Source organism: Colius striatus, chromosome 2, assembly GCF_028858725.1.
Source record: "Colius striatus isolate bColStr4 chromosome 2, bColStr4.1.hap1, whole genome shotgun sequence".
NCBI lineage: Eukaryota > Metazoa > Chordata > Aves > Coliiformes > Coliidae > Colius > Colius striatus.
In genome coordinates, this window is record NC_084760.1 from 48,621,275 (window position 1) to 48,647,784 (window position 26,510).

At 44.9% G+C, this 26,510-nt stretch overlaps 1 protein-coding gene across 1 annotated transcript in view; it reads right to left on the reverse strand.

The window, feature by feature from the left end:
- Window positions 1–26,510, reverse strand: part of SCML4 (Scm polycomb group protein like 4) — a 46,431-nt gene that overhangs the window by 17,470 nt on the left and 2,451 nt on the right. The window contains exons 2-4 of the mRNA XM_061990964.1: window positions 20,937–21,066; window positions 18,287–18,487; window positions 14,776–14,970 (exon numbers count right to left, since the gene is read on the reverse strand). Coding sequence (XP_061846948.1) covers window positions 14,776–14,970; window positions 18,287–18,487; window positions 20,937–21,048 — 508 coding nt within the window. The 5' untranslated portion in view covers window positions 21,049–21,066. The remainder of the gene's footprint in view (window positions 1–14,775; window positions 14,971–18,286; window positions 18,488–20,936; window positions 21,067–26,510) is intronic.

Sequence of the window (26,510 nt, forward strand, 5' to 3'; positions counted from 1 at the left end):
AGCTTGATTCTCACACAAATACAGATAGAGTGTAACCCAACTGAATTCAACGGCACTCACCTAACGTAACACTAGCACAAGGGAATCAAATGCTGTGAATCTTTTTCCCTAACCTCCAACAGATGCCAAAATTGTACAGCAATTGAGCTAAATACCTTGCTTTTCAGACTCCTCCCAATAAACCAAAGAAAATCCAATCAAGCCTCCTCATTCAAAGGAATTTAATTACTGTGTAGAACACTTGCAATAAAAGCCTCTTACGCATAAAGAAGACAGCTTTTTCTGCAGCATCCTGCCTGCACTGCATGGAATAATTATGCCTCTTGTGAATCATTACCTCTTTATTCCAGGAAAAGAATGGTCTTTTAATATGATTACAATATGAAGAAGACACAGACTATCAAAACAACAAACAGCACATTAAAAGAGCCCTGCTAAATAAACGCCATACAGCTTTTATTACTATGGATATAAATGACTCCAAAATTTGTGAGCAGACACCAGAGATTTTTTGACTGATGTCAGACTCCTTCAGTAATCTGTGTGAAATAAGACATGTATGGGAAAAATCTCCCCATGGAAGGACATGCATGAGTTGTGCATGAGACTATGACAAGGAGCTAGATGCTGCCAGTTCTGTTCCCGACCCTGCCTAAGGCTCGTCTTGTTCTATGTCAATTTATTCCACACATGTCTGCTTTGGTCTCCAAAATGGGAATAATGATGCCTATTGCCACAAACCAAGCAGGAGCCTTCATTCATTACTGTTTGAAATACACCTCAGTGGAAGGTGCCCAGGGAATCTGAAAAGTCATAGTTCACATCTTCATTGTACAAGGTGGGAGCAAAGATCTTCTCAAGCAGCCAGTTTTCTAAGCAAGCCTTTTCAGAGCTCCTGATCTTCAAGTTCACATGAGCAGTCAGTAGATTAGAAGAGCCACATCCTCCTGGCCAAAAGAAGCTCATGATGAAATGCATGTCACAGTAAGACTAGGAAAAATGAGACTATGCATTCAAGTATATGTGGTTACATGTTTTAAGTCACACAGTTTTAACATATGCTGGTCAGCTTCTGTGCTCCCTGTTGAGTGTGGACTTCTTTGTAAAACTGCATGAGCTAATGCACCTTCAACAACCACATTTCTGTGGACCCATGCCCTGCAATGGTCTGCTCACACCCAGAAGACACACACACTTGTGAGAGGGAAGAGGCAGGAAGGCACAGGGAACTAATAGGACACAGAAAGGTCCATTATGCCCCTGAAGGGTGACACAATCCCTGGTAACACTTCAGGGCAGGAGAGGACGTTTGCATTTCATGACTCCTCCTCCCAGTAGCAGAGAAGGTGGGGAAGGTGACTGGTGACAGTCTGTAATAGGTTCACTAAGGATCAGTCACATCTGACCAACTTGATTGCCTTCTGTCATACAGCAACTGAATTTGTGGGCAAAGGGTGTCCAGTGGATGTCATTCGCCTTGACTTTAGCAAGGCTTTCAACACCATCTTCCATAATATTTTTGCATCCAAGTTAGAACATTGCAGTTGGGATGGGTGAGGGATGGCTTGGATGATCAGGTTTACTGGGTGGCAGTTCATGGGTTGTATGGTAAAAAGTAGGGTACCACAGAGACCTAACCTGGAATCTATGTTTGATCTCTGTGGTACCAGACAGACATGGACAAAGGGGTGAGTTTAGCAAAAGCTCATAAAGATGCCTAGAGCCTGGAGCACCTGCTGGAGGAGCAGGGCTTGTTCAACCCTGTGGGAGAGACCGTTTAGAGGGAGGAACCAAACATCAGCCCCACAGGCAACCTCCATGGGAAGGTCATCAAAAAGATGATGCACAGCAGAACAGGAGGCAGCAGGCAAAAACTGAAATGAAAACTTCAGACTGGATGTAAGAAGAAACCTTTTCCCTATGAGGACAATGCAGCTCTGACAGAGGTTGGCCACAGAGACTGTGCAGGCTCTGGCACTGGAGGTTTTCCAGATCCAACTGGAAAAAGCCCTGAGCAACCTGGTCCGATCCCATAGCTGACCCTGCTTTGGGCATGGGATTGAACCAGACTTCTTGGGATCTATTCCCACCTGAATTGCCCTCTAATTCTATTCTACTTCTCTATTCCAAGAAGCACCCATAGAGGGTGGGGGAAAACTGTGGCAAGGGCTCATGTGAGAGGTCCAGGGCCCCTTACAGTGGCACAGGAGGCAACAGGAGGGACAGGCTCCACCATTCAGAAACTACAAAAGACTATGGGAGCTCTTTGTTTTTATATTTCTCCATCTGCTTGTTAGTTTGTACCACAGAGAAGCTGCATGAGTTGGGGCTTCACCAATGATGTGTATCTACATTTTGTAAGCTCCCAAAAGGCCTTGTAAAGTGTACAGCTTTCACAGCTACTAATCCCACTTTGGCCAATTAGGGAAAAACATGTTTTCTAAGACAACAGAAGAAAAAGCATAACTCTCTGTTGAGGTTTAAAATGCATCAGTTTCATAAATCTGTAGCTTAGCCCTTCTGTATTCTGTCGCAGTTCTGTATGTTATTTTCCAGGTAGTCAGCAGAAGGGCACACTCTGGTGAGAAATTAGTACACAATGTTTTAAAGCAGAATTTATGAGGAAACTGCTTCGAGCTTTTGCTTTGTGCACAGCATTCTCTATTGCAGCTGTTTACCACCCTGTGATGCTCAAGCTATTTTGGCATAGTTTTCCTTTCCATGAATGGTCCACAGACAAACTGGATTGAAAAGCCCAAAGCTGTTACATCCCTCATACCTTAAAATGCAGCACAGGAGGAGAGAAAAAATAAACCAAATAAAACAATTGCTTTCCAATTAAAAAATGCGCATTTCTTGATCTGAGTTTCTTTAAAGTAGCAGCTTGCATGGTTCCTAGCTAAATTCCTGAAGATGGGTTATCTGACTTAAAATAGCATGAGAACCTGCAGCTCACATCCCAGGTCTGCTGCAGACCTCTGAAGCAACCTTGGTCAGCTTATCCATCACCTCTGGATTCAGAAAGACAAAAAAAATATTCCTCCCATTGTGCATGAGGAAAGCAAATGAAAATAAATTTCAAGTCAAGAAGGAAATGAGTAAGAGTGTATACCCAGGAAAGATGATCCTTAGCTGACATTTTCCTGGCCAGATCTAATATCTCACTTTATTTTCTCTATTAAAAAAAATAAAATTAGCAAACTTATTCTGCTGAAATCTCTCTTACAGGTAAAAGCTCTTTCTATACTCCAGAGACACCCTCTAGTCTGCCTTCTCTTCTCTCAGGAAAAACACATCTTGTGCTGCTTTCCTCACCTGCCACTGCTCCCTCATCACTTCTTGTGTTACATCCCTCCCTTTACCTGCCTTGGGCTCCTTTCCCTTATATACCACACCTGCTCCTCCCTCTGTTCTTCCCCATCATCTCTTCCTACTGCTTCTTCCATTATCTTAACCTTGCTCTCACATTGCTTTCCCATATGAGCAGCATCACCCCATGTTGCCATTTTCTTATCTCCCTTTTCTGTTTTTCCTTCCTCCTGCACTGCTAACCTGCATAACCATTTCTTCCCCAGGCTGTTCTCCTTCCATCCATCTCACACTTCTATTCATCCAATTTTCCTTTTCCTGAGACTCCCATGCCTTTGTCCCCAGATTGCCGCTTGGACAGCCGAGATCAAGGTCAGGGCAGCGAATTGGGACTGAGATCCCCATTCCCAGATAACAGGCCATGTCCTGCACAGCCATGGAGTGGCTGCATCTGGGTGAAGGCTGCATGGGACACTGAAAGAAATCTGCACCCCCTTCCTCTAAGCATGCCAAACACTGATCCCCAAACTAGGAAGGTCCTCTTTTAAACACCTGTAGCTACCCAGGACAACTGTCCTTCCTCTAGACCAATACTTTTGTGTCATTTCATAATCTTTTGCTCCACCACCTGCAATGCTCAATCATTTGTACTTACTGTAATTAAATTCCCCATTAACTTTCTTTCCTCACAGTCAATATAGATTTTTTTCCTTCTTTCTTTTCTCCCCCAACACACTTCTTTTTTGTGTTGTCTCCTATTCCTCATATCCTTTAGTCATGGGCTCTGCCTTCTGACCTTTCCCTGTACCTTTTTAAGTGCTACCATATATTTTCTATAATGGGTTGACCAGATGTGAACTCCATATTTTAAGCGGCATGATATCATAGCTTCCTCAGACCTCTCCTCTCCTCCAGCCAGGGCCAGCCTTTTCTCATCTCCCAGTCATTCTGAGAGGAGCCAGTCACAGCATCAAAATCCTATCAAGAGACTCCTCATGCAGTTTTATCTTTGCCTGTATTTTACCATCCCCGAGCTTGGCTCCAGCTCTCTGCACAAGGATGGAGTTTGCTCTGTCTGAGAGGCAATGGTGGGGAGCTGGAGGTGACAGTTTTAAGTAGCTGTGGTGGTTAAGAGACCCTGCATCTAAGCCTTCAGGGAAGGAAAAATAAAACTAGGGAAACACAAAAAGCGAATGCAGAGATGTAAAAAGAAATACTTCAGTTGAGTATAACCATCAGTTCCATCTAGTGTAAGCCAGAGAGGGAGAGAGCTCTAAGCAGTATTTAAGAGTGTGAAAGGTATGCCTTACTTCTGAACCACTTTCTTCTGTCTTAAGATCAGCTCTTAAAAGATTAAGATTTTTTTTTCTGTGTCTGCCAAATGGCCTCGCACATTTCTGTCCAGTCAGAAACAGACTGTGGACCTTATCTTCCCTGTAGCTCGAGCCTGCATGCATCTATCTAAAGATAAGAGCTGCCTATGATGGATTAAGACTTTCCAGCTCTGCCTGCTGTGATTTACTCTGGGATTACAGTACATGCCCATTCCTTTCAGCTCCATCAGCTGTCCAGACGTGCAGCACAGCAGGCATTTCTATACTGTGTCAGTACCACTCTCTGGTGCATGCACCTGCACCCTGCAGGACTGGACCTTTTCCACACCAGTCCATGGCTGCCATGGTTTGGCTGGTCAAGGAAAGCATTATAGGACACAACATCTGGTTTCTGGCAGTGGAGCTGAACTGTTCACTGCTTGCCAAGGTAGAGAGATGGCACAGAGATGTGTTCCCAAGGAGCCACAGCATCCCTGAGGCTGCTGCAGAGAAGCAGCGAGTGAGCAGGCAGCCCAGGGCATCCACCAAGAGCAGTTCAGGGCTGCCATGCCTGCGTTGTTTGGTCTACAAGATAACTTTTGCATGAGTTATAGGAACACACAGTTGCATCCACAGGGGAGCAAAAGCAGGGTGTACTAATCAGTCAGAATGGGAACATGTAAATAAGCCTAATCCACTTGTGAATGTAGATATTAAGAACATTGAAACCATGGTCACACTGTGGAGATAAAACCTGCAGTATATTCTCCAGGGTTTAGTCTGAGGCTTTGCTGCACCATGTATCATCCTACCGTGTCCTAGCTGCTAAAAAATATTTTGCAGTAACTGAAACGTGAAATCCCCCCAGGAGAAGCTGCCAGTCAGTCAACATCAAGAATCTAAATTTCTTTTTTGGAGAATTTTCCAAAATCCAATGTTGTTTTGATTACGAGGACTTCAGCATGGGCATTTTTTTTCTCTCATTATTTAAACTATTTCCCTTGAGTGTTTGTAGCCCAGACAACATCCACATTGTGTTTAATGCAGTAGAACCAGGGAATGAAACCAGCTGGGAACAAATCAACATAGTTTTATTGTCCAAAGTAAGTAAAAAGGTAGAGCGAATTCACAAGCTAGCTGCTGACAAATATATTAGATTTAATAATAAAAGGTGCTCGTGTGTATAAATAACCCATCGAGGATGTTTTTTTTAAAGTGTTTGGGCACGACTGAGTAAATGTGTTGCAATGGAGAGGTTTTAGTCCTGCCTTGCAATGCAGGCAAATTGCTCAGGCACTGCACACCCACCAGTGAAGGCAAAAGGGATTTCAATGACATCGGGACCTGGCCTTCAGAAAAAAAAATCTTCCTTTGGTCTCTTCCTCCTGATTTCAGACCTGCTCCTTGTTCTCTTCACTTCTCCCTTGCCTCTATGTTACACCAAAATATGCATCATGAAAAGGAGATTTATCGGGGTTGTATAGTTTTGTGTCTTAGTGCAGCAAAATAGTTGTTCACTGGCAGAGGGAGATGGGAGAGGCTGCGATCGATCCTTTATGTCTCCAGCTTCTAGCAATACCTAGAGGAGCTTTTCTAACCAGGTAGTTTATAATGTACTCCATATGCTTATAAATCAGCATTGATAAAAGTCACAAAAAGCTGTATATAGAATAGACTAGATGAAAATTACTGTGTTATTTGAAAATTTGAAGGTGTTACGTACTGGGATTCTATGCAGCTGAAGTACTTAGTGCATTTCTGTTCTGCTACCACCGTGATGAATCTCCCTGAATTATATTACTTAGTTCTGGAGTAAATTATTTAAAAGCTTTTTGTTGTTGTTGTTTGGAAACATAAGCAGTGATATGTCTAGTGCAGTAACTGCAAAACAAGCTGGGCTTGACCATTAACAAGTATTAATCTCAACCAGGAATTAGATACAGCCCAAGACTGTGCATGTGTTTATATGTAGGTCTAAGATCTTTTATAAAGCCTTTGATTCATTTCTTCCTGCAGATCAGCTGGACTTTCTGATATCTCTTCTGGGGTTTCTTCTGCCATATAAATGCAACACAGTTGAGCCCTAATGTCTTAGTTCCCCTTCACAAATCCTTTCTTTTTCCTGCCTTGTCTGCTGCTGCTGCTTCTAAGATATCTGGCCAATCTCAGTTCCAGCAGCTAGGAACTCATCAGTTCCCCTTTCTTGTTTTTTTTATCCCATCCTCTCCTCATGATTCCACAGAGACAATTTCCCTTCTCACTAGAGTGCCGCCCTGTGCCATGCCAACAGAAGGCTGGACTTGTCCTGGGACTCCATCCTCCAGACTCACTACATTTTCCTTAACTTTGGCTTCTCTGCTGAAGTCTAACAAGCCACTGCTGCCTTTTTGTTTAAATCACTTCTGCAAATTTACCCCTTCCATGAAGAAATCCATCAAAAACTACCTGATTCCCCATACCTCCACTTGCACCTTATTTTCAGTGAGAGGTGGAGACGTATTTCTCTTGCCCAGGTGCTGGTGGTGCAGCTCCTTGCTTTGCACCCTTACCTTTCTCATTGCTGCCTGCAGCCAGTACCATCCCTGCACTAAGACCAAACTGCACATCACCACCAGCAGTTTGCTTCCATTAGTCTCTCCATTGCTTTAATCTCCTGTTCTGCACTCATTTCTCCAACAGATGAATGTTTTTTGGGCAGATGCTGTGTTACTACTTTCCAAAAGGCACTTTGATGTACTCTAATTATCACAAACAAATAAATCCTAAGGAGCTGGGGACCACTGTTGATTAAACAGCAGCCAAGATTTTTTGAGAAAAAATTGATATTTTATTTCCATGGAACTGGAAATGCCATTGTGGGGGCAAGTTTCATATATTTTGTGGTGAACTGGAAAAGGATAGAGAAAAAGAGAATGTAGATAAAGTCAGGTAAAGGAGAAGGAGCCTTTTAATCAATTAATTTAAAAGGCTAAAAAGGAGAGCAACAAGAAGAAGGAGAAAAGCAGAGCTGAAAAACTGAAGACCATCCAAGCAAAAATCAGTAACATCCCCAGGAAGAAAAAAAATCTGAATCTGCTTTGAAACCTGTCAAACGGAAATAGCTTAAACACAGACTCTCTTTTCCCCACTTTCAGCTGGCTTTGCTTTCTCCCAGGGAGATGCAAGGCCAGGCCCTGCCATGGGCACCACGTACCAGGCAGTCATGGGAGCAAGGGTCCTCTTGTCCAGATTCACAAAACACAAGCAAGTGTTCACCTCTCTTCCAAATGATTCTTGGTTTGTCTTGCACTTAGTAAGTGCTGGCTTTGCCATCTCTCAGAACCCCCTCCACTGGCATAGCCAGCCTTTATATTACCCTTGCTGCAACAACAACCCAGCAGCAAGGAGAAACACATCTACTTGTCCATGACTTTCACGGAGTACCAGAGCATACACCAATACATTGCATGTGGTTCTCAGGTGATGTTATCTAACATGGCTTGAACTGGCACAAGGTAAGAAAGCTGAGAATCGTCTTTTCCTCCCTTGCATCTATGAAAAATCTGGTGGGTCATGCTGGGTAATGCACTGACATTTGGAGTGGGGGTAGGATTTTCATCGTCCTTTCTGGCCTGTGGCCTGCTGATCTAATTAAAATATGGCTATGTTGGATCATGAGGTATCAATATTTTACAAGTTTAGAAATGAAAATTCCTGTTTCAACTTTAATTTAAGGTGCTTAAAATCAAAGCCTGGACACCTAACTTCAGGCATGTCCTGAAGGAATCACATAGCCCTGTGGAAAAGACTTAAGCAGCTAAAACAAAGTTAAAGCTAAAATTGAAGCTAAAACAGAGTTACAATCACATGATTTACCTGACTAGGGCTCTAAAGGAGTGTCCATGATTCCTCCATGTGATGACACATGTAAAGCTTGAATTAAAAGCTTATACCATGGGGTATTTATTTCTATAGTGATCTCATCCATCACGCTTCATGCATTTATGCCCATCATTTCATCTATTTTCCTTATGCGTACCTTTTTATATGGAAAAATAAAGCATCATTTTTCCTTCTTTGAATTCCACTTCACAGCTTAGCTCTCTCTCTTCTAGCCTCTATAGCCAAAGTCCAGGCAATCTCCAGCACTGCTGGTACCTGTGGCATGGCTCCGAGCACATCTTGGGCTGAAGGACAGAAAGGCTTTTGGGTTTCTCCTTATCCACTGATGGGGAGAAGAGAGCCTATTTCTCTGGGGAGTAGCTTTTCGAAAGGGTTGGATTTCCTAAAGACCATGGAGGTGAAACAGCCCAGTAGAAGGTAGGAAGGAGGATTTCCCTTGGGCTGACTGCTGGAGGGATGTCTGCTTATAGCTTTATTGTTTAACATCCACAATGAAATACAATTTCATAAACTTAAAGGACAGAAAGGGACTCCTTCATTTGGGAGTTCGCAAACAGTAATCGTATAGCTTAAAGGTCAGAAGGGTCAATTTACCCAATTCTGCCAACTCTGTAGAGTTCAGACATATTACATCACAGATGAATTTCATCTCTCATCCATCTCTTATCTTCCTTCATGCCAGGATTTTCCCCTTAGTGTACATTTCCTTGGTTTCTTCTGTTCTAGGTTTAAAAAGCCTGAATGCTAAAGCCTCTACTGCCACCTTCATGAAACCCCTCTGCAGGAGCATTACCTAATGGTCTCTTGTCTTTCACTCTCCTGCTTTTACTTCTAACTCTTGTACCATCCTAAATTGTTCCTGTCCTTCCCTGGGTTTCTGAAGGACGTCATGCATCTCCACCTGCATTTGCCTCTCTTTCTGCTCTGCCACACAGTTACCACCCTAGACATCCCATTTCAGGAAGGCAGCCCAGGGATGGTGCTCCAGCTGCAGGCAAGACCTTAGTGTGGGGATTCTAGGAGGGATGCCCTGACCTGGGGCCAGCTGAGCTGGGTCAGGAGAGGGAGGAGGCACTCAGACTGCTGCTGGATGCACAGAATCATGCACACATGGGAAGAAAGAAGGAAGAGATGCCTGCAGCCATCCCATCCTTTCTCTGCTCTGTTGCAGGCTCTGCTGTCAGTTCAAATCCTCCAAAGACCAGACAAACTTTTTATATTAGACTAAGCTGTGGCTGGACGGCTTGTGCAGTTCCTCTGCTCTCTAAGAGTGACCTTAATATTTTATTTATTGTTTAAAGGCTTATGTTCATGGTAGAGGAATATATGAGGCAATAAATGGCCTTTGCAGGTAATTAAATGCTGAAGAGAGCCAAAGCTATTGATAGCCATAAAAGCCATTTATTCTGAGTGTGCTGAGAAGCCAGGAGCATTGCTCCTCCTAGCATGCAACAAGACAAGATTAAACAAGCCACAATACTAGAAAAGGGAAAGACAACATTTTTCTTGCCCTCTCAGGGCTTGAAATTTCTGAGCTGCTTTTTATTTGGTGCTTGGAACAGAAAATATTGATTGTAATAATATGTGGCTTTTTATCATGTTTTTTTCTTTTTATCTTTTTTCTCTAGCTGTTTTAGAGGGGCTTTGCACGTGGTGGCAAGATTTATTGCTCTCCTTGGACTGATGCTCAAAGAAAGGCACAGCAGGGAAGGGTGACTTGCCTACACAGCTCCCAGCCTAATGTCTTGCCTGATAGTACCACTCTTATAGAATCATAGAATTGTTTTGGTTGGAAAAGACCTTTAAGATCGTCACTGTTATAACACTTCTTGTACCAGCTTTTCAAGGGCTTGTAGATAGGAAGAGTCCACCTTCCTATAGATAGAAGCTCTAATGTAGCATAGGGTACCTCTACCTCCTACTGTGTTCTACTGCCAGCCATTGCCATGAGAAGAACTGCTGTTCTTCTATGGACAGTGGTAGGGAACACTATATGGTATCTAAGCTTAGAAATTTGACTTGGCCATGGGGAGAAGAACAAGGCTGGGGACCTTATTTTACAGACCTTCCTGTCTTCCTCCTTGATGAGTTGGCCACAGGAGTCCTTGCATAAAGACAGAGTCTCTATAGCTACATGCAGCCATGTTCTATGTGGAGCACAGCAATTGTCTTAACAGCACAAAATAACCAAAACCCAAGGTTCAGCAAAGAAAGAGTAAGAATTGACTGAAGAGGGAAAGAAGATTCTTAGCAAGTTTGATGCTTCCCACGTAAGAGAAACTACTTAAATTTCTGTGCCTCCCATCAGGTTGGCAAGAAGTTTTATAGCGAACATGCTTTCCTCTGAAAAATAACAGTCTATCGTTGCACATTGGCATGTCAACAGTATGTAGATGTTCCAGAAATGTCCCTTTCCCATGCTTGCATCCAAGCCTCCAGTAGCTCAGTGTGAGAGGACTAATGAAAGTGGAACACAGAGGGTGTGGATGGAGGCACTTCACAGGATCCCTGTTGGCTTCCTATCCATGAAGCCCCTAACACACTTCACAGAATTTCCTGCAGAGCTCACTCAGATGTTGCCATCATTTCAGATCATACTGCACTACCACTATCATGGAAAATTCTGGGCTATGAGTCCAGAGGTGCTTTGAACTCAGGTGCTGTGGGGACAAGTCACACCTCAGGATTCGTAGCAAAGCACACCTGAAGCCACGAATTTTCCACATGAAGCCCTGGGAGTCATCCCACAGCTGCTCTCCACCAACTGCTCCCCTGACCCAGGAAGCCCCCTCATAGCTGAGGTTTATCCCCAAGTGTGCCAAGACAAGGCAGTGAAGCCCCTGGCATCGGGAGAGGGCTGGAGTGGGACCTCTGGATGCTAGTGCAAGAGGTGCTGTCAGGGCATGGAGGGTAATGTACAGCCAGTGAGGCTCACTGCAGAGGCTGGTGCTGGGTTTGGCCTGGGGAGGGCATAATTCTTAGACAAGTAAAACATTGTTGTAAGTCATATAGGCATATATCAACAAATCCCACCTGGCCTGTATGCAGCCATTAGCACCCATCAGTTTGCTGTGAGCGCAGGTGAATAATGGCTTAGGGGCACGCATTTCGGGGCAAGGTTAAAAGGTGAATCCTGTATGGTGTAAGTGGATTTAATATGACTGGACACGATGTTGGCTTCTCCTCTCACTTTCTGCCAGCGTAAATCATGAGTAACTGCACCAAAGTCAATACATGTATTAAATTCATTGGTACACAGGGGCTGAAAAGCACATGATTTTAAAAGGAAGAACATCTCGATTACAAGTTGGAGAACAGAAGCAATGAAAAATGTGGCTGCTTTGCATGGCTTCCTGTGGTGCTTGATTATGGCTCTGCTCCTTCCCTGCAAGTGCTATCCCAACAGGCTCCCTTGCAGACTTGCCTGTGAGAAGAACCCCTACAGTTCTCTTTATTATTACCACTACAGGGAAACCTCATCTCTCTTCTGTAGCAGAGATCCTCCCAGTGCTGACCTTGCTGCAGAGAAACGCTATTTCCTGGGGAAATGGAAGGAGATCTAGGCAATGCGGCATTAAACACAGACTCAGTGGCTCAAGCCCTGGTGCCTAAAGCTGGAGTTATTCCAGTAGTGCCAATGGAGCTGTTGAATACAGCCTGACATGATGAACAGGAATATTATGTACCTGAGTGGTTCTGTCTGAGTACAGCATGAAGGGTGCGAGGCTGTCACTCTGGTTCCCCTGCTGCGCATCCGCAGGCAGACAGTTCCTGAGCTGGGCACAAGTTGCCATGGGGAAGAGGTAGCTTTTTTCCCCTCTCCAAAATTCCCATTTCAAGGGCTTTATGTGGCAGAGCCTTTTTCTGTATTCTGAGGCCAAGCAGTTATCTTGTAGGTGGGTTTTCCAAACTGCCTGACTGCACTGAAAACAGCGCCAGCAGCAGGCTCTCCAGCCTGCATTGTGGGACCTACAGTGATGCAAACAGTGGGTTGGCTAGTGAAGCTGCTGTGCTTCTCCTCAGGCACCCCCCAGATCCATGGACAGCTTTCAGCAGGGCAATTCTTGTTCACCAAATTTGGTACCCCAGGTCGGTGGTCAGTTGAATGCTGAAAGTGTCCTCAAATCCTATCTCACTGTATTTCTGTTAATCTTTGGTGAGAGTCCCCTTGTGGGGCTGCCAGCTCAGAGAGCTGCCTGAGCACCTAGCTGCTCTGGAAATGGCACTACTTCAGACAGCCTTCCTTGCTGCAGGACCAGGTGGCTCCTCCATGACCTCTCCTGTGTCCCCACTTCAACAGGAAAGTACACAAATCAATCTGCACGTCATGCTGATCCATGCTATAGCTCTTTGCCTAGCAGGCCAGTGGCTATTAGACCCTGGGATGAGCGAGCTGGACCCTGGTGGAAGAGCTTTAACCCCATGTATAACTATCACCCTCCACTATTTCACAGCTCACGTTCTCTGCTGTACAGCAGTGGGGCTCATTATGGGAGATACCAAAGCCATGAGAACCACTGATTCTTTCTTCATCGCACTCCCAGGCAGAGATGAGGAGAGTCCAGGCCAGCACAAGCCCTGACTAGACCAAGCTGCCCAGCCCATGTTCCCTTCAAAGGGGGCTATTAATTGCCTCCCAGCAGCAGGAGAGTCAGGGAAGGGAAGCCTTCTCTGCATCCATGTCTCCTGACTGGTCTGGGACAAAATTTTGTGCCTTCCTCAGTGGCTGTGGAGAGGCAGTGGGAATGGTGTCAGGGACATCTGCATTGAAATTATGTAGGGAGGGAGACACTCAGAGTGTAACAGCCACTGTAAAAACTCCAGTTGTAGAGTTGCCTTCCATCTCATACAGCCTCAACATGCAAATGTACATGCAAATTAAAATGCAAATGCAACCGCAAATGTCAGGCCTCCTGGGCTGCACTCACTCAGTGCTACAGAAATCTCTTGACCTCTCAGAAATATTCAGATTGCTACAAATGTCCTAGTCCAGAGTAAAAAAAAAAATAAAAATTGCTTTTCCATCTGGGTTCCCTCCTTTCCTCCCCTCCCTGTAAGAGTAGTAGCTGGATCTTCTGCACAAAAAGGAAATTCCTGCACTGTGTGCACAGCCTACTCCCAGCTTTGGTGTGTGAAGCACACATTTCAGGTCTTCCTGGCAAACAAGTGATTCATGGATCATGATGGTGGACACCAACACATCTTTCTCTCAGCTGCCAGCATGTAGCTGCTATTAAACAATGCATGAGAGAGTGTGCTCCCTAAACACCCACAACATTGTTAATAAAAGAGAAGGGAAAATAATTAAAGTCAGGAGGAAGCCTGCAGGTGAAGCGGAGGTTCAGGGCCATAACTTTGCATCTTTCTCTTATCTCTAAACTAATTTTTTCCAAGTCCACAGTAGGGCCCCAGGACAGCTTTCCAGCCACTGACTGCAGATGGGGGCTGCAGGCATGCTCTAGTTCCATGGGGATTGTGCAGGGCCAGTACTCCTTCCCAGCACGCTGGGGTGCGGACAAGAAGGAAGCCTGGCTGTGCCATCCACCTGAGAGACTGTTGCTGCTCATGGCAGGTGCCTTTCTGGAACATCACCATCCTTGGGTACATCTGGCCCCATGCCACAGCTCTTCCAGGTGGTCAGGCACCAAGGCAGGGACCTTGCTGATAATCACAGGCACTTCAAGCTCAGAGAAACACTCCTGCAACTAGCAAAGCAAACCCCTTAGCAGTCATGACTCTCATGTAGGTTTGCACTCATGGATGGGGACGAGAGATCGAGCTCCAGGTCAAATACTCTACAGCTAATAACAATACCTCAGATTTACACTGATGGCACTGACCCAAACTCATGCTGCTGCAAATGGCTCCCCTTCCTTTCCCTTCCCCTTTACCTTCCTGCCTGACTGAAACTTGAGGGAACTCCGAGTCTTCTATCCTGTGGCTAGATACACTCAAGGAAGCCAAAAGTTATGGGAGATAATTGACAGAAACAAGGACAATGGGATCATATGAGCCTTGTTTCTTTAGGAAAAGAGGTAAAAGTAACAAAGAGATATAAACATTGTTTTGAATATCCATACCCCTGCTGGGGCTCCCCAACACAGCAGTCCTCACCAAAAAGCCTCTTCTGCAGCCACTGGGAAAAATACTGTGAATCATCCCACTCCCTCCCTCTGGAAAGGACCCGCAACACAAGGACCTGCAGTTCTTGTTCTCTGCAGTTGTCTTCAGCCTTATTAAATCTTGAGCCCAAGCTGATCGAGCAGCTTACCTGCCTCCATTCGTCTGTTCTCATACACCTCTGGGCTTTCCGACACGGCACTGTACTGCTGGAAAGGCTGGTTGCTGAAGAGATTGTCACACAAGAGGCTGCGACAGAGCTTCTTCAGGAAGCGCAGGACATATCCAATGCTGTTCACTACCAGCAGGTTCAGGAGATGCTGCTTCCCCTCAAATGACGCTGAAACTGGAAAGCAAACAGGGGCAATTCAATACCTGGGGGTACATGGCAGGAAACAGAATGAGAGCGGGGGAAAAGGGCTTCACACAAGTGTTTTTATGTCTTAAAATATTTCGGAAAATTAGCCAGAAGAGATTAGGGAACTGAATTTGTGTGACCCCTTCCCCTTCGAGCACTGAAAGATGCCGACTGGCATGGCCAGCAGTGCAAGAATTTCTAATACATGCACCCAACTGAAAACCATATTGTAGGATTGGAAGGAGTCAGTTATGATACCCCGGTCTAAGGAAGGAGAAAGAAAGTAATCTGCAAACGATGGGCTATTAGGCTGATTTCAGCAATACCCAAGGTTTTAAAAGATATTGGGGAGACAAGAATTAAAGATGTGGCTGTGAATTAATAAAAGATACCAGGATTGTACTGAAAAGAGGGCTACTAGTTTCAGCGTGGATCTTTGTTCACTGATTTGATTGCATTTATAGGCAGAAGAGAATTGGCAGCTGTGGTCTATCCAGAATTCAGTAAAGTATGAGAAATCTTTTGTTAAACTGTAAATGATTGCACATGAAAAGTAGGTTCGGAGATGACCACAGGCTCTGTTGGCAGGAGATCCCAAGCACTAGAGAGGAAGCAGCAGTTTTCTGTGCAGGCACAAAAAGATGTTGTTGATTCTGTGAAGTGGGAGCCTTTATCAGTGGGGAAGAGGACTGGGAGACTGCACAAAAAGGATTGACTGATCTTGAGCTCTGCAGTAATAAAAATGGGTGGAAAAATAAACTTGGGAAGTACACAGAGACCCATAATTTTTTTGAGGAGGCTCAACATCACTTGATGGAAGAAGAAATGATGGGATAGGCTCACTAGATGCCCATGAGCCACCAAGGTCACATAGCAACAAAAAAATCAGATATATTTCAAGGAAATATTGAACAAAGCATTTCCAGGAGAGAAAAGAAAGTGTCAAATCCACTATATAAAGTCCTGGTGGAACCTGAGATGGACTAATAGGCATCATTCTGGTCATCCAGGTTCGAGAAGAGTGAATTCACATCTGAAGAGGTGCACAGACAGGCCACAGCAAAGTTCAGGGAACAGAGAATTTCCCTGTAGCACTGCAGTCATCACCATCCTTGCTGCATGGAGCTGTGGGAAGACACTTGCACTTCTTTCAGAAATCCTGTGATCTTCCTAAAAATGCAGGGAGGACCTGAAAGAAACTGTGTATTTCAGCCTGGCAGGATGAGGACTGGTCTCTATAAATACACCTAAGATTGAACTCAAGGGTGAGAGCAGAGCAATTAGAATTCCAGGACAAAGCTGTCAGGGAAGATATCAAGCCAGGAATTAAAAAAAAAAAAAAAAAAGGCATAGGTCTGTGGAGGGCTCATAACAGACCCACCAAGATCAATTGTAACAGGACACATTCAGGTGTCTATAGGTTTGCAGGGAGGACTACATGATATGACTGCCTGAACTCCACCACCTGGAAGATCTTTTCCAGTCCTACAGCCACTACTAATGAGTATAAACTGCAATGTTAGGTTTTTAATCTTTGGGATAACTTCAGAGATTTCCTGCTGGCCTGAGCTGCTGTAAGGGATCATGTTCCACAGCTGGTAGACCATCTGTGAGTCAAGCCATGAGAAGATTGGAAAACCTATGACAAAATTTGTCCTCACTGCTGCTGGGCTGGGAATGAGTTGCAATCTCAGAGCCACACCATGACTAGGAGGCTCTTCACCCTTCCTTGATGATTAGACGAGGCAGGAAGTTGGTAACAATATTGATCAGGTGCTTTTAGCTCAGGTATCTGAAGTTGAGCCAGTCCAGGACAAATGAGACCAAGGGGTTTGGCAGGCCTGGTGCACAATCCATCTCTCCTGCTTGTAATGAAAATCATATACACAGCATAGAACCAGGTAAATATGAAGCTTTGTACTAAATTGTTTCAGTCTTTCTGTGAACAAATCTGGATCAATCTTAGAGTATATTTGATGTCCCTTAGGGAAGGCACACGTGTGGTTAGAGAGAACTAGAGGAGAGGAAAGAAGCAGGATTTATGTGCTGCACAGAGAGCTAGAGCCTGGGCTCCCACACAAGAGGGTCCCAATCGCACGGCTGAGCTGCTGGGATCCTGGCAAAACTGTTTGGACTTGCAGTCCTTGGCTTTGTGTTCATGCCTGACTCATCCACAGAAGCTCATCGGAGAGCATCTTTCCCATATTCCCATCATTTCGTTCCCACTGCATCCCCATGTGCTAAAACTATCTCATGACACGAAATTCTTATTGTGATTAGAAGAACAGTTTGTGTTCAGTCTGAGAGCCAGTCCAGAGGATTCAGCATGAGACTCATCATGACACAGTGAGAAGTATCACTTCAGGAAGGTGAGGAATTCCTGGGAAGTTCCTCCCGGTCTCTGATTCTCTGATATGTTTGTACAGTCCTGCTGTACAGGGAATTGCTATGGAACTTTTGCAATTCCTACAGCTGAGAGCAGATTTGGCTCATGAATTGCAGGCAGGGGACACACCAGCAGCTAAAATCTGTGCAAGTTCTCCTTTAGAGCAACACGTGATGGCAGTGTGTGGCATGAAGTGAGCTTGCAACACTGCTCATCCTTGTACAGCTGCATGAAAAACTCAGCTCACAGGCATGGCCTCAGAACTGTTCAAAGACTGGTGACTGATGGCCAGGCTCAGAGAGTGGTGGGGAATGGACTGAAGGGTCTGGAGAACAAGTCTGATGACGAACACCTGAGGGAGCTGGGTATGTTTAGCCTGGGGAAGAGAAGGTTGAGAGGAGACATGATCACTCTCTATAGCTACCCGAAAGGAGGTTGTAGAGAGGTGGAGGTTGATCTCTTCTCTCAAGTAACAAGTAATAGGACAAGAGGAAATGGCCTCAAGTTGCCCCAGGGGAGGTTTACATTGGAGCTGAGGAAGAAGCTTTTCCATGAGAGGATTGTTAGATCCTGTCTCAGGCTGCCCAGGGAGGTGGTAAACTCCCCATTCCTAGAGATATTTTAAAAACACATAGATAAGGTGCCGAGGGACACAGGTTAGCTTGGCAGTGTTAAGTTAGTATTTGGACACTATGATCTTATAGGTCTTTTCCAACCAAAACGATTCTATGGTTGTGGGATAGACTTTCAATTGGCACCAGGCGATCCCTGCAGCAGCTCACTTTACAAAGGCATAAGTGATACTCAAAGCTGGTTCACTGATGTGAACGAGACAGCCAGGACAGACCGGATTTGGGATCAGGTTAAGATTTCAAGCACTTTCCAACTGGCCACCAGCCCCTTAGAAAAATGCTTTACCTGACACCATCTCGCCTCCGTAGCCCTGCCTGATGAGCGAGAAGACCGCCTTTTGCTGGAGCGCGCAGTCGATGCAGGCCTGAACAGCCTGCTGCAGGGCTGCTGACGGTCTCTCAGGCCCAAAGTGATCCGGGAGCTGCTGCACTTTCTTTCTGTCAAGGTATGGCCCCAGGTTTGCTTGTTTGTTGACATAAATGCAGACTGTAGGCACAAAATCCCAACAAGGTTATTTCAAAATGGTCCTGAGAGCATCCTAGCTTTATACATTTCTATTTGTGTCACAAGCTCTTCCATTCCCCAGTGAATTGTTGTCATTTGCAGTGGGACATACAGGGTCTTTTGCACTGATCATCCACTGCCTAAGTGAAGTGAGCTGAGTTTAGGCTTTGCTCAGTATCACAGGTGAAGATAAGCTACATGCAACTAAAGAAGTTCCCGCGTGTGCCTGTGTGTTACATCAATGGGTAAGTTCCAGCCCGCAGTATATTTTGGGTTTGTTTTGATGTTTTTTTTCTCTACATGTTTTTAGACTGTTTCATTGACAAGGCCCTCTGAGAAGCACTGCTCTGAGATGAGCTTTGGGAGACTTTGGCTCCTTGCTGCTTCTGACTAATGCAGCTGTAATTTCTGGAGGGTTATACTATGCTGAGCTGCACAGTGTAATGACAGTGACTCTGGTCTCCATATCCAACCAAGCACTCTGCAAGCTGCAACACCTTGAGGGAAACTCTACGTTACATGCAGTACTATACTCTTATTTGGGATCACAGCCACATGACTGTGCTGCACAGAAGGTCTTGAAAGGGATATCTCAGCCTCTCCCCAGTCAAGCCCTGCATGCCTCCTCTCATATGCCATTGCCTTCAACCGCAGTTTTTATAGGTGCAGTCAGACCTGCAGGCAATAGCCAAAAAATCAGTGTTCTTGATAGCATGAACTTATTTCAAGCTTAGCTGAGACAAAGTGCATCTTGGAGGAAGTGGAGATAACGTTGTGGTAACTAAGGGCGACTAAGACAGAGCCTAAAGTCAGGCTAAAGTGAGACATATTATAATAGCCGTCTGAGTGCGCTCGAGCTGTCATCTCTCAGACAATATAACATTATCCTTTGACAGAAATCAGATATGTGACCAAAAAACACTCCCATCAAGCAGAGTGGAGGACACGATGACAGCTGTGTAAAGTTGGAAATAATTTACAGTTTGCATCACCATAATGAAAATCTAGTGCGACTGTCACAGCGCACTCTGCTACCCCATCTCTCACTAAGTACCAGAAGGGGCTCAAGCAGTATATCCTGGCAAACAAGATATATATATATAAGTACATCCTGGGCAAATAAATAATAATCATACTTATCATTACATAGCACTTTATACCTTCCAAGTGCCAAACAAACAAAGGGATAATGCACCAAGAGAGCAGCAGCATGCATGAATTGCAGGGGGTTGCCAGAGTGCAGTTTTCCCTGCGTGCCACCTTGGCAAACCTCATTGAATCTGCAGGTGGGTGCCTACACAAGCCATTGGGAAGGTGCTGGGAGAAAAGGTGCCAGCTGCACAGGATGGGACACCACATCTGCAGGGCTTGAAATGACCCATGGATGCCTCTGCAGCCTCTGCAGCCACCCCAGCAATCTGGTGGGGTCATAGAATCACAGAATGGTAGGGGTTGGAAGGGACCTTTAGAGATCATCTAGTCCAACCCCCCTGCCAAAGCAGGTCCACCTAGATCAGGTTGCACAGGAACATGTCCAGGCAGGTATTGAAAACCTCCACGGAAGAAGACTTCCCAGAGGGGAATCTTCCCAGAGGGGTCTCTCCCTGTCCCCTTTTGAAAGTGGCACCAGGCACAGCTCTCAGGGCAGTGCTACAAAACACCTCCCGGCTGGTGTTTGCCAAGTGCTCTGCAGCCTTTGCACAGGAAAGGGTAAATGAGAATAAAATATATTATTATTGTCATCGTCACTACATTTAGCATAATTCTGCTACCAGAGCAGATGGAAAACTTCTCCTCTGAGCATCCCAGCTAAGAAATAATGGGATTTATGTGTTGTGTTTAGATTCTAATGTTATCTAATCCATTTCTCTGCTGTAATCTCAGGGTAAATCTACTGTCTTGTTGATTTTCTTCATATTTACATCAGTTTAAAAGAATTAGCCTATGTTACTTCTCGTAATTTAAGCAAAAAAAAAAAAGAATAAGGCTGTGCTTTCCCTGACTAAGGTCAGAAATGACCTGCTGTGTTAAGACATTGGGGTTTATATGCTGGTAACCCTGTCTACAGTCAGATTGTGGGTCCTGCATCCTTTTCTCCCCACAACTGTAACAGATGTTTCATGTTCACACCAGGTTTTAGTCTGGTCGTTGCAATGCATTTGATGCGGTTAGTGTTGGGTATAAAAGGGTAGAATTCATGGAATGTGGATGACTGCATTTCAAAACGAATGGAACTGATCTCCACTAAACTTGACACATGGCAGTCAAAATATAGTCCCCAGGGCATCTCTGTTCTTTGTCACTGTTCGCCAGTCTAAACTGCAAACACCCTATTTTCAGGAGCTTTGCCTGTTCTGGGAAAAACAGCATCTGGCTGTCAGCCCATGGCTCCTACTCACTCCTTGGCCAAGGAGCTCTTGTGGTTGTGTACCTGTGAGAGCCTGTGGGGTGGCCGAGTTGGGTATCGTAGCTGCATCCTGGGGAATTGAACTAATATCCGGCTCTGGCGTGCTTCTCGGTGGAGAGATTGCTAAGGGAGTCATCAGGACACGAGACTTCAGCTGCAAAAAATAACCAGTTGGGTAATGAAAGTATATGCAAGATATTCCAATTTTACTCTGTGTATGTCACGCCACATGAACTCCCACTCATTAGCAATCTGCTATTGCATCACTTTCTCCAGGCCAGGAGCATCCGTTCTGCTCCCGAGAGGGTACTGGATCCTGAAGCCTGACTGATTTGCAGCAGACAGCAACGCCTGAAGTTACAGGATGCAAATATTATGCCACCCACCGGGTAGTTATTTACACCTGAGCAAATTGGGTCTAACACTCTAACAAATCAGTGCAATGGCATTTTACGACCCATTTCGTGTGGGTGTAAACAATTCCCCGCAACTCAGAAACACAGAGTCTCTAACTACATCATAATTTAGGGCCAAATTCTGCTCTTACTTACAGAGGTCTAAATCTTGTGTAAATCCAGCGGCACCAAGAGGCTACTTTGGGCAGACACCCGTGTAAATAACCTCAGACAGTGGTCCACTGTGTGTTATTACCAGGTAGTAAATACAAACTGCTGCACTGCTGCGCCCGGTAATCTTTGTGACCTGCATCCTGGCTTGGAGAAGTGAAACACAATGGGAATTTACAGTGCAATATCACTATATCTTTATGCTGCCAGTACCTGGCAGCATCTCACCAGTCAAGTGATGATCAGGTTCTGGTAATTATAAGGGGCTGACATGATGGATGTGACCTGAAGGTACCACTCTTGTTTCTTCTTTTGTTATGAAGGCCAAGCACCCAGCGGACTGGTTTATATATTTACATATACTACACCAAGTTGTTCTTCTGGCAGGTGGTTGTTGTTGTTGGGGTTTTTTTCAGTGGCAAGTAAAAATGTTGTAAGTAAATTGTGTAACAATGAAAAGGAATTTTTAGCCATGTTAAATTTGCAGCATATTGCTTCCTTCAGAGCTTATGCCCAATCTGGAAGTAGTGCTCAAGGTATATTTGAGGTAGAAATGAAGCCAGACCACCACCTACAAACTAAACCATGAACAAGTCCTGGTGGAGATCAGAAGTCATTTTGGATAAAGATTTGTGTTTTAATTATTATGATTGCATCTAAAATAATAGGCACCATTTCAGTGCAATGGCAAAACCAGACAGCTGGGGGAGAGGGAAAACTGCTGGGCTCAGTGCCATCTAAGTGGCTTTTCAGCCATTAAATCCTTGGGAGTTTGGATCATTCCACAGTTACTGGCTATCCCAGCAAGGGCTTCACTAAGAGAAAATTAAGGGTCTCTCTTGCTTTCAGTAGTATGGGATCGTACCTGCGCTGGAATGATACCCATCAAAACAAACAGAAAGGCCACCTTTGTTGAGGTGGGTGTAATTTTTGCCTGACAGACCAAGCCCTTCCTGAACTTGCTCTTTTACACAACCTAGAGTTTCCCTCAAAACAATCTCTGTGGACAGACGGACACAATAAGCTCAGAGGGAAATAAAAATTGGCTCCTCATCCAGGCACCATTCCCTGCAGGGCATTGCTTGGTGTCTGGGGCAGAAGCAATATCCTACCTGTCTCCAAAGTGCCAGGCACCACCTTTTCATGATGCCATTTCCACCCCTCCTCTGGGGTGAGCTAAATCCTTTTGGATTTAGCCAATAAATGAGAGAAAAACCAATCAGTGGTTTTGACCTCCTGCTGTATGTCAGCTGTAGGGCACTAGGGACCCTAATGTGGCCCCTGGTTGGTGCCAGTCATCACTAGTCCTGCTTTTGTAGGGTTGTCTTGCCTTCAGAACAGGCAGCAAAGCGCTGTTAGTTTGTTTTCCAAGCAATTAACTAAATAGGAGAAAACTGTTTAAAACATCAAGGTCCTCATCCAGTTTGGGTTTTATCTTATGTGGGAAGGTGAGAAGCAGCATGATTTGTTATTTTCTGTTACAACATGCCGATGACTCACTTTTCTATAGTGGAGTGGGCTGGCACCGTGAAACTTTGAGTAACCCCTATGCTAGGCTTCTGAGCTTGCCTTTGATCATACACATACATGCATATATAATAAATGCATGCATACAGATGTTTGTGCATAGTGTATATAAAGATATAAAAGTATATGCCTTTATATAGAGATGCACACATATACTTGTATATATATTTACATATACATATATAAATGCAATTGCATGTGCACACATCTATATAGACACCATTTTGGAGACAGCATACCTAACAACTTCTGTTCCCCTTCCATGTTGGCTCCTTAACATCCTTATTGGCTCACAGCCCTGTGGCCCCAAATACAGGCACACAAGTCCCCTTTCCAGCCCTTAAGCCTCATGCACTGTCTGAGTGTGCAGTGCCCTACCAACACCATCAGCCCTTTCCAGCCCTTAAGCCTCATGCACTGTCTGAGTGTGCAGTGCCCTACCAACACCATCAGCCCTTTCCAGCCCTTAAGCCTCATGCACTGTCTGAGTGTGCAGTGCCCTACCAACACCATCAGCCCTTTCCAGCCCTTAAGCCTCATGCACTGTCTGAGTGTGCAGTGCCCTACCAACACCATCAGCCTGGTGGAAGCAGAACAGTGTTCAGCAGACCTCTTTCTCTGCCCGTTCCCTGGGTTTTGGAGGCCCTGGCAGGTTTATGTTCAAGAGTAAATAAACAGAGGGCAAGACACGTCTAAACTCTCTAGCCTTGGAAGCCTCTTCTTGGCAGTTAGCTGTTTTAGCAAACAGATTACTGCAAATGTTTTTGCAACAGTGTATGCACTGCAGTCTCTGGGTACAGATAAAGGGCATTTTATTAGGAGCAGCAGAGAATGTGCCTTCATTAGACCACAATGCCTGATTATAAGAGACAGTACACTAGCAAACACCACCCGGCCCCTGAAACTCTTAGCAGTCCAAGAATATTGCTAAGTGAAAATCTCAAAGTATTTGATTTAAAAATATTTCATCTTGGACTGATTCTTCTCTATCAAAAAGCCAACTCAACAAACCAGCTGACTGACTGAGAATTTGGCAGTAGAGAGCATGAATGCATGAAAGTTTAAAAAAAAATAGTGAAGAGAAGAGAGAGAAAATCTGTCAGAGCACTTTGGGAAATCCTCACAGTAAGGATTTTGAACATCAAATGTCATAAGTTTTAATGTACACAGCATGAGATATAAAAGGCAATGGTTACTTTAAAACAAGGTGCGCAATCAACACCCTCCCTCCCTTATGAATCTTCTACCATGGAAAAGAGATCAGACAACTGCACAGTGATTTAGGGTAGGAAATAAGTCTGTCTACTTCACCAAAGTCACGGTGCATTAGACGCAGAGAGAACATGGGCTTTCATGCCACTGGTGCTGGCCATTGATGTGGCAGTGCATGCAGAAAGGGAGGACCCTGTCGAGCCTTGAAGTTTCTGTTGCGATCTGCACACCCCACTGGGGCAGTCAGGATTCATGTAGCTGGTATTTTTGTTATTCCATACCACAAAAAAAAAAAGTGAAAGGAGAGGAAGAACACTTCCCAGATAGCTTTTTTTTTTTTTAATTCTGAACAAATTCTCTGTCAGCTTATATCACAAAATACACAGGAAAGAAACAAGAAGAACCTCGATGCAAACTTTCCCTGTACTTTTCTTAAACCACTTAGACCATAGGTCCTCATCTTTATGGCTCCTAGTTCCCATGTGGCAGTTGTATCCTGACAAAACCTTTGCTATAAAAGGCTGGGGTTCACCCTCTCCCTGCAGGCCTCTGTCCTTCAAGCCAGGAAGGCAGAAGCATCTCCTGGCCATGATGGCTTTTGCTGGTGAAGGGAAAACCACTTCTAGCCCATGCAGATTTGCACACAGATGTGCACCAGGGTGAGTGCTGGGGCCAGCCTGCTTCAGCTGTGTGGGCTTCCAGTGGCTGGGCAGAAAGCTGCCATTGAACCTGCACCAGGGTAGCACAGAGCTTCCAAGTACATATTTTGGGGTCCTTGGCTGTACACCACACTCTCTGTGCACTTGGCTGTGGGCAAGGAGGCTCAGCATGGAGCAAAGTCAGGGTTCAGCTCAGTCACTGGGACAGAGAAGGGTCAGCACTGTGCTGGCAATGGCGGAACACAGTCCAACACAATCTTTCGTAACCTTTTCTTCTTGTGTCATGCAATACCTTTCTTCCACAGAGCAAACGATGCAGGGAAGTCTGCACGCAGCCTTCTACATTCCCTAAATGTTTGGCAGTGAATGAGGCAGGTAACCTTAAGAAGAGCACATGCAACCTTGAAATCCGAGGCTGTAGCACAGGACAGATGAATAACCAGGTCACTTTAAGGCTGTCTGTGCAATCTCAGTCCTACTGTGTCCAAATCTTGACTGCTTATTTGTCATCATTAATAGCGACTTCCAGAGCAACGAGGGAACCTGTGCCCTGTAATGGAAACTGTCACTCCACATGCCGTCCTGTGCAGGGCGAGGGGACAAACTGTCTTCAGGCTGCTTGGATGGAGCCATCGTTCTGTTGCCCTCCGGGAGGGATGTGACGGTTTTTGTTGCAGTGCTGCACTGCGGACGTGTGGCTCAGATGTCCTCTAACACCATGAATCCCCACACACTGCTAACAAAGCCTTCCCTCATATGGGCTTTCTGGGCAGCTCCTTGAGGCTGCCCCTCACAGCCAGAGAAATAAAACTGATCTGTCTACTAACCTCCCGTCCGACTGCCAGAATAAACTCTTTCCTAGAGATTTAGACAGTCAGAAAGAACATTGTATTTAGGGGAAAACGTGGCATTTTAATGGCAAATAGCTCCACTCCAGGTATAAAACAGTTTTGGGGAAACCAGATGATGAAATTTTATAACCAAAGCTGTGAAAAAATAAACAGGATAGTGAGGAAAAGGACTTTGCTTGGTGGTGAGGCGTGATGAAATGTCGTTTTAGGAAGACACGGGTATTTGCTTTAATACCAATGAAAACAAGCAATGGGTCATCTGGCTATAAAGGGCATGTGATTAAACATGGCTGTTATTCACATTGCAGTCAAAATAAATTTAAATCTAGGCTGTAAATTCCTAGTTCGCTAAAAATTCAGAAGTATTTTTCCATCTGTTCTGTAATAATTCAGCTATCTGGTTGCTGTAAGGAATTTGGTCGCCTGCCATTTGGGCAGGGAGTCATTTTTTAAAATGCGTCTAAGTCTCGTGGTATCTGAAAGTCATACAATTAGCAAGCTAATTAAATCAAGCTAGAGTTCCCCATCAAAAAAAAATGTAATCTTTGACTCACGCTGGGGAACCGTTTTTGATGGAGAGGGGTTGACTTCAGCTGAGAGCACAGCGGTACATGGGCGTCTCACAGAAAACATCGCTTTGGTGTACGAACCCTATGGCACAAATAAACAGTGCCAGCCCAGATGCCATGGATGTTACAGCTCACAAGTGTCAGCTCCAGAAGCTTCAGCCGTCAGTTATCAAAGGATGTCTTTTTACTCGCTGTCACTCACCAAGAAAGAACA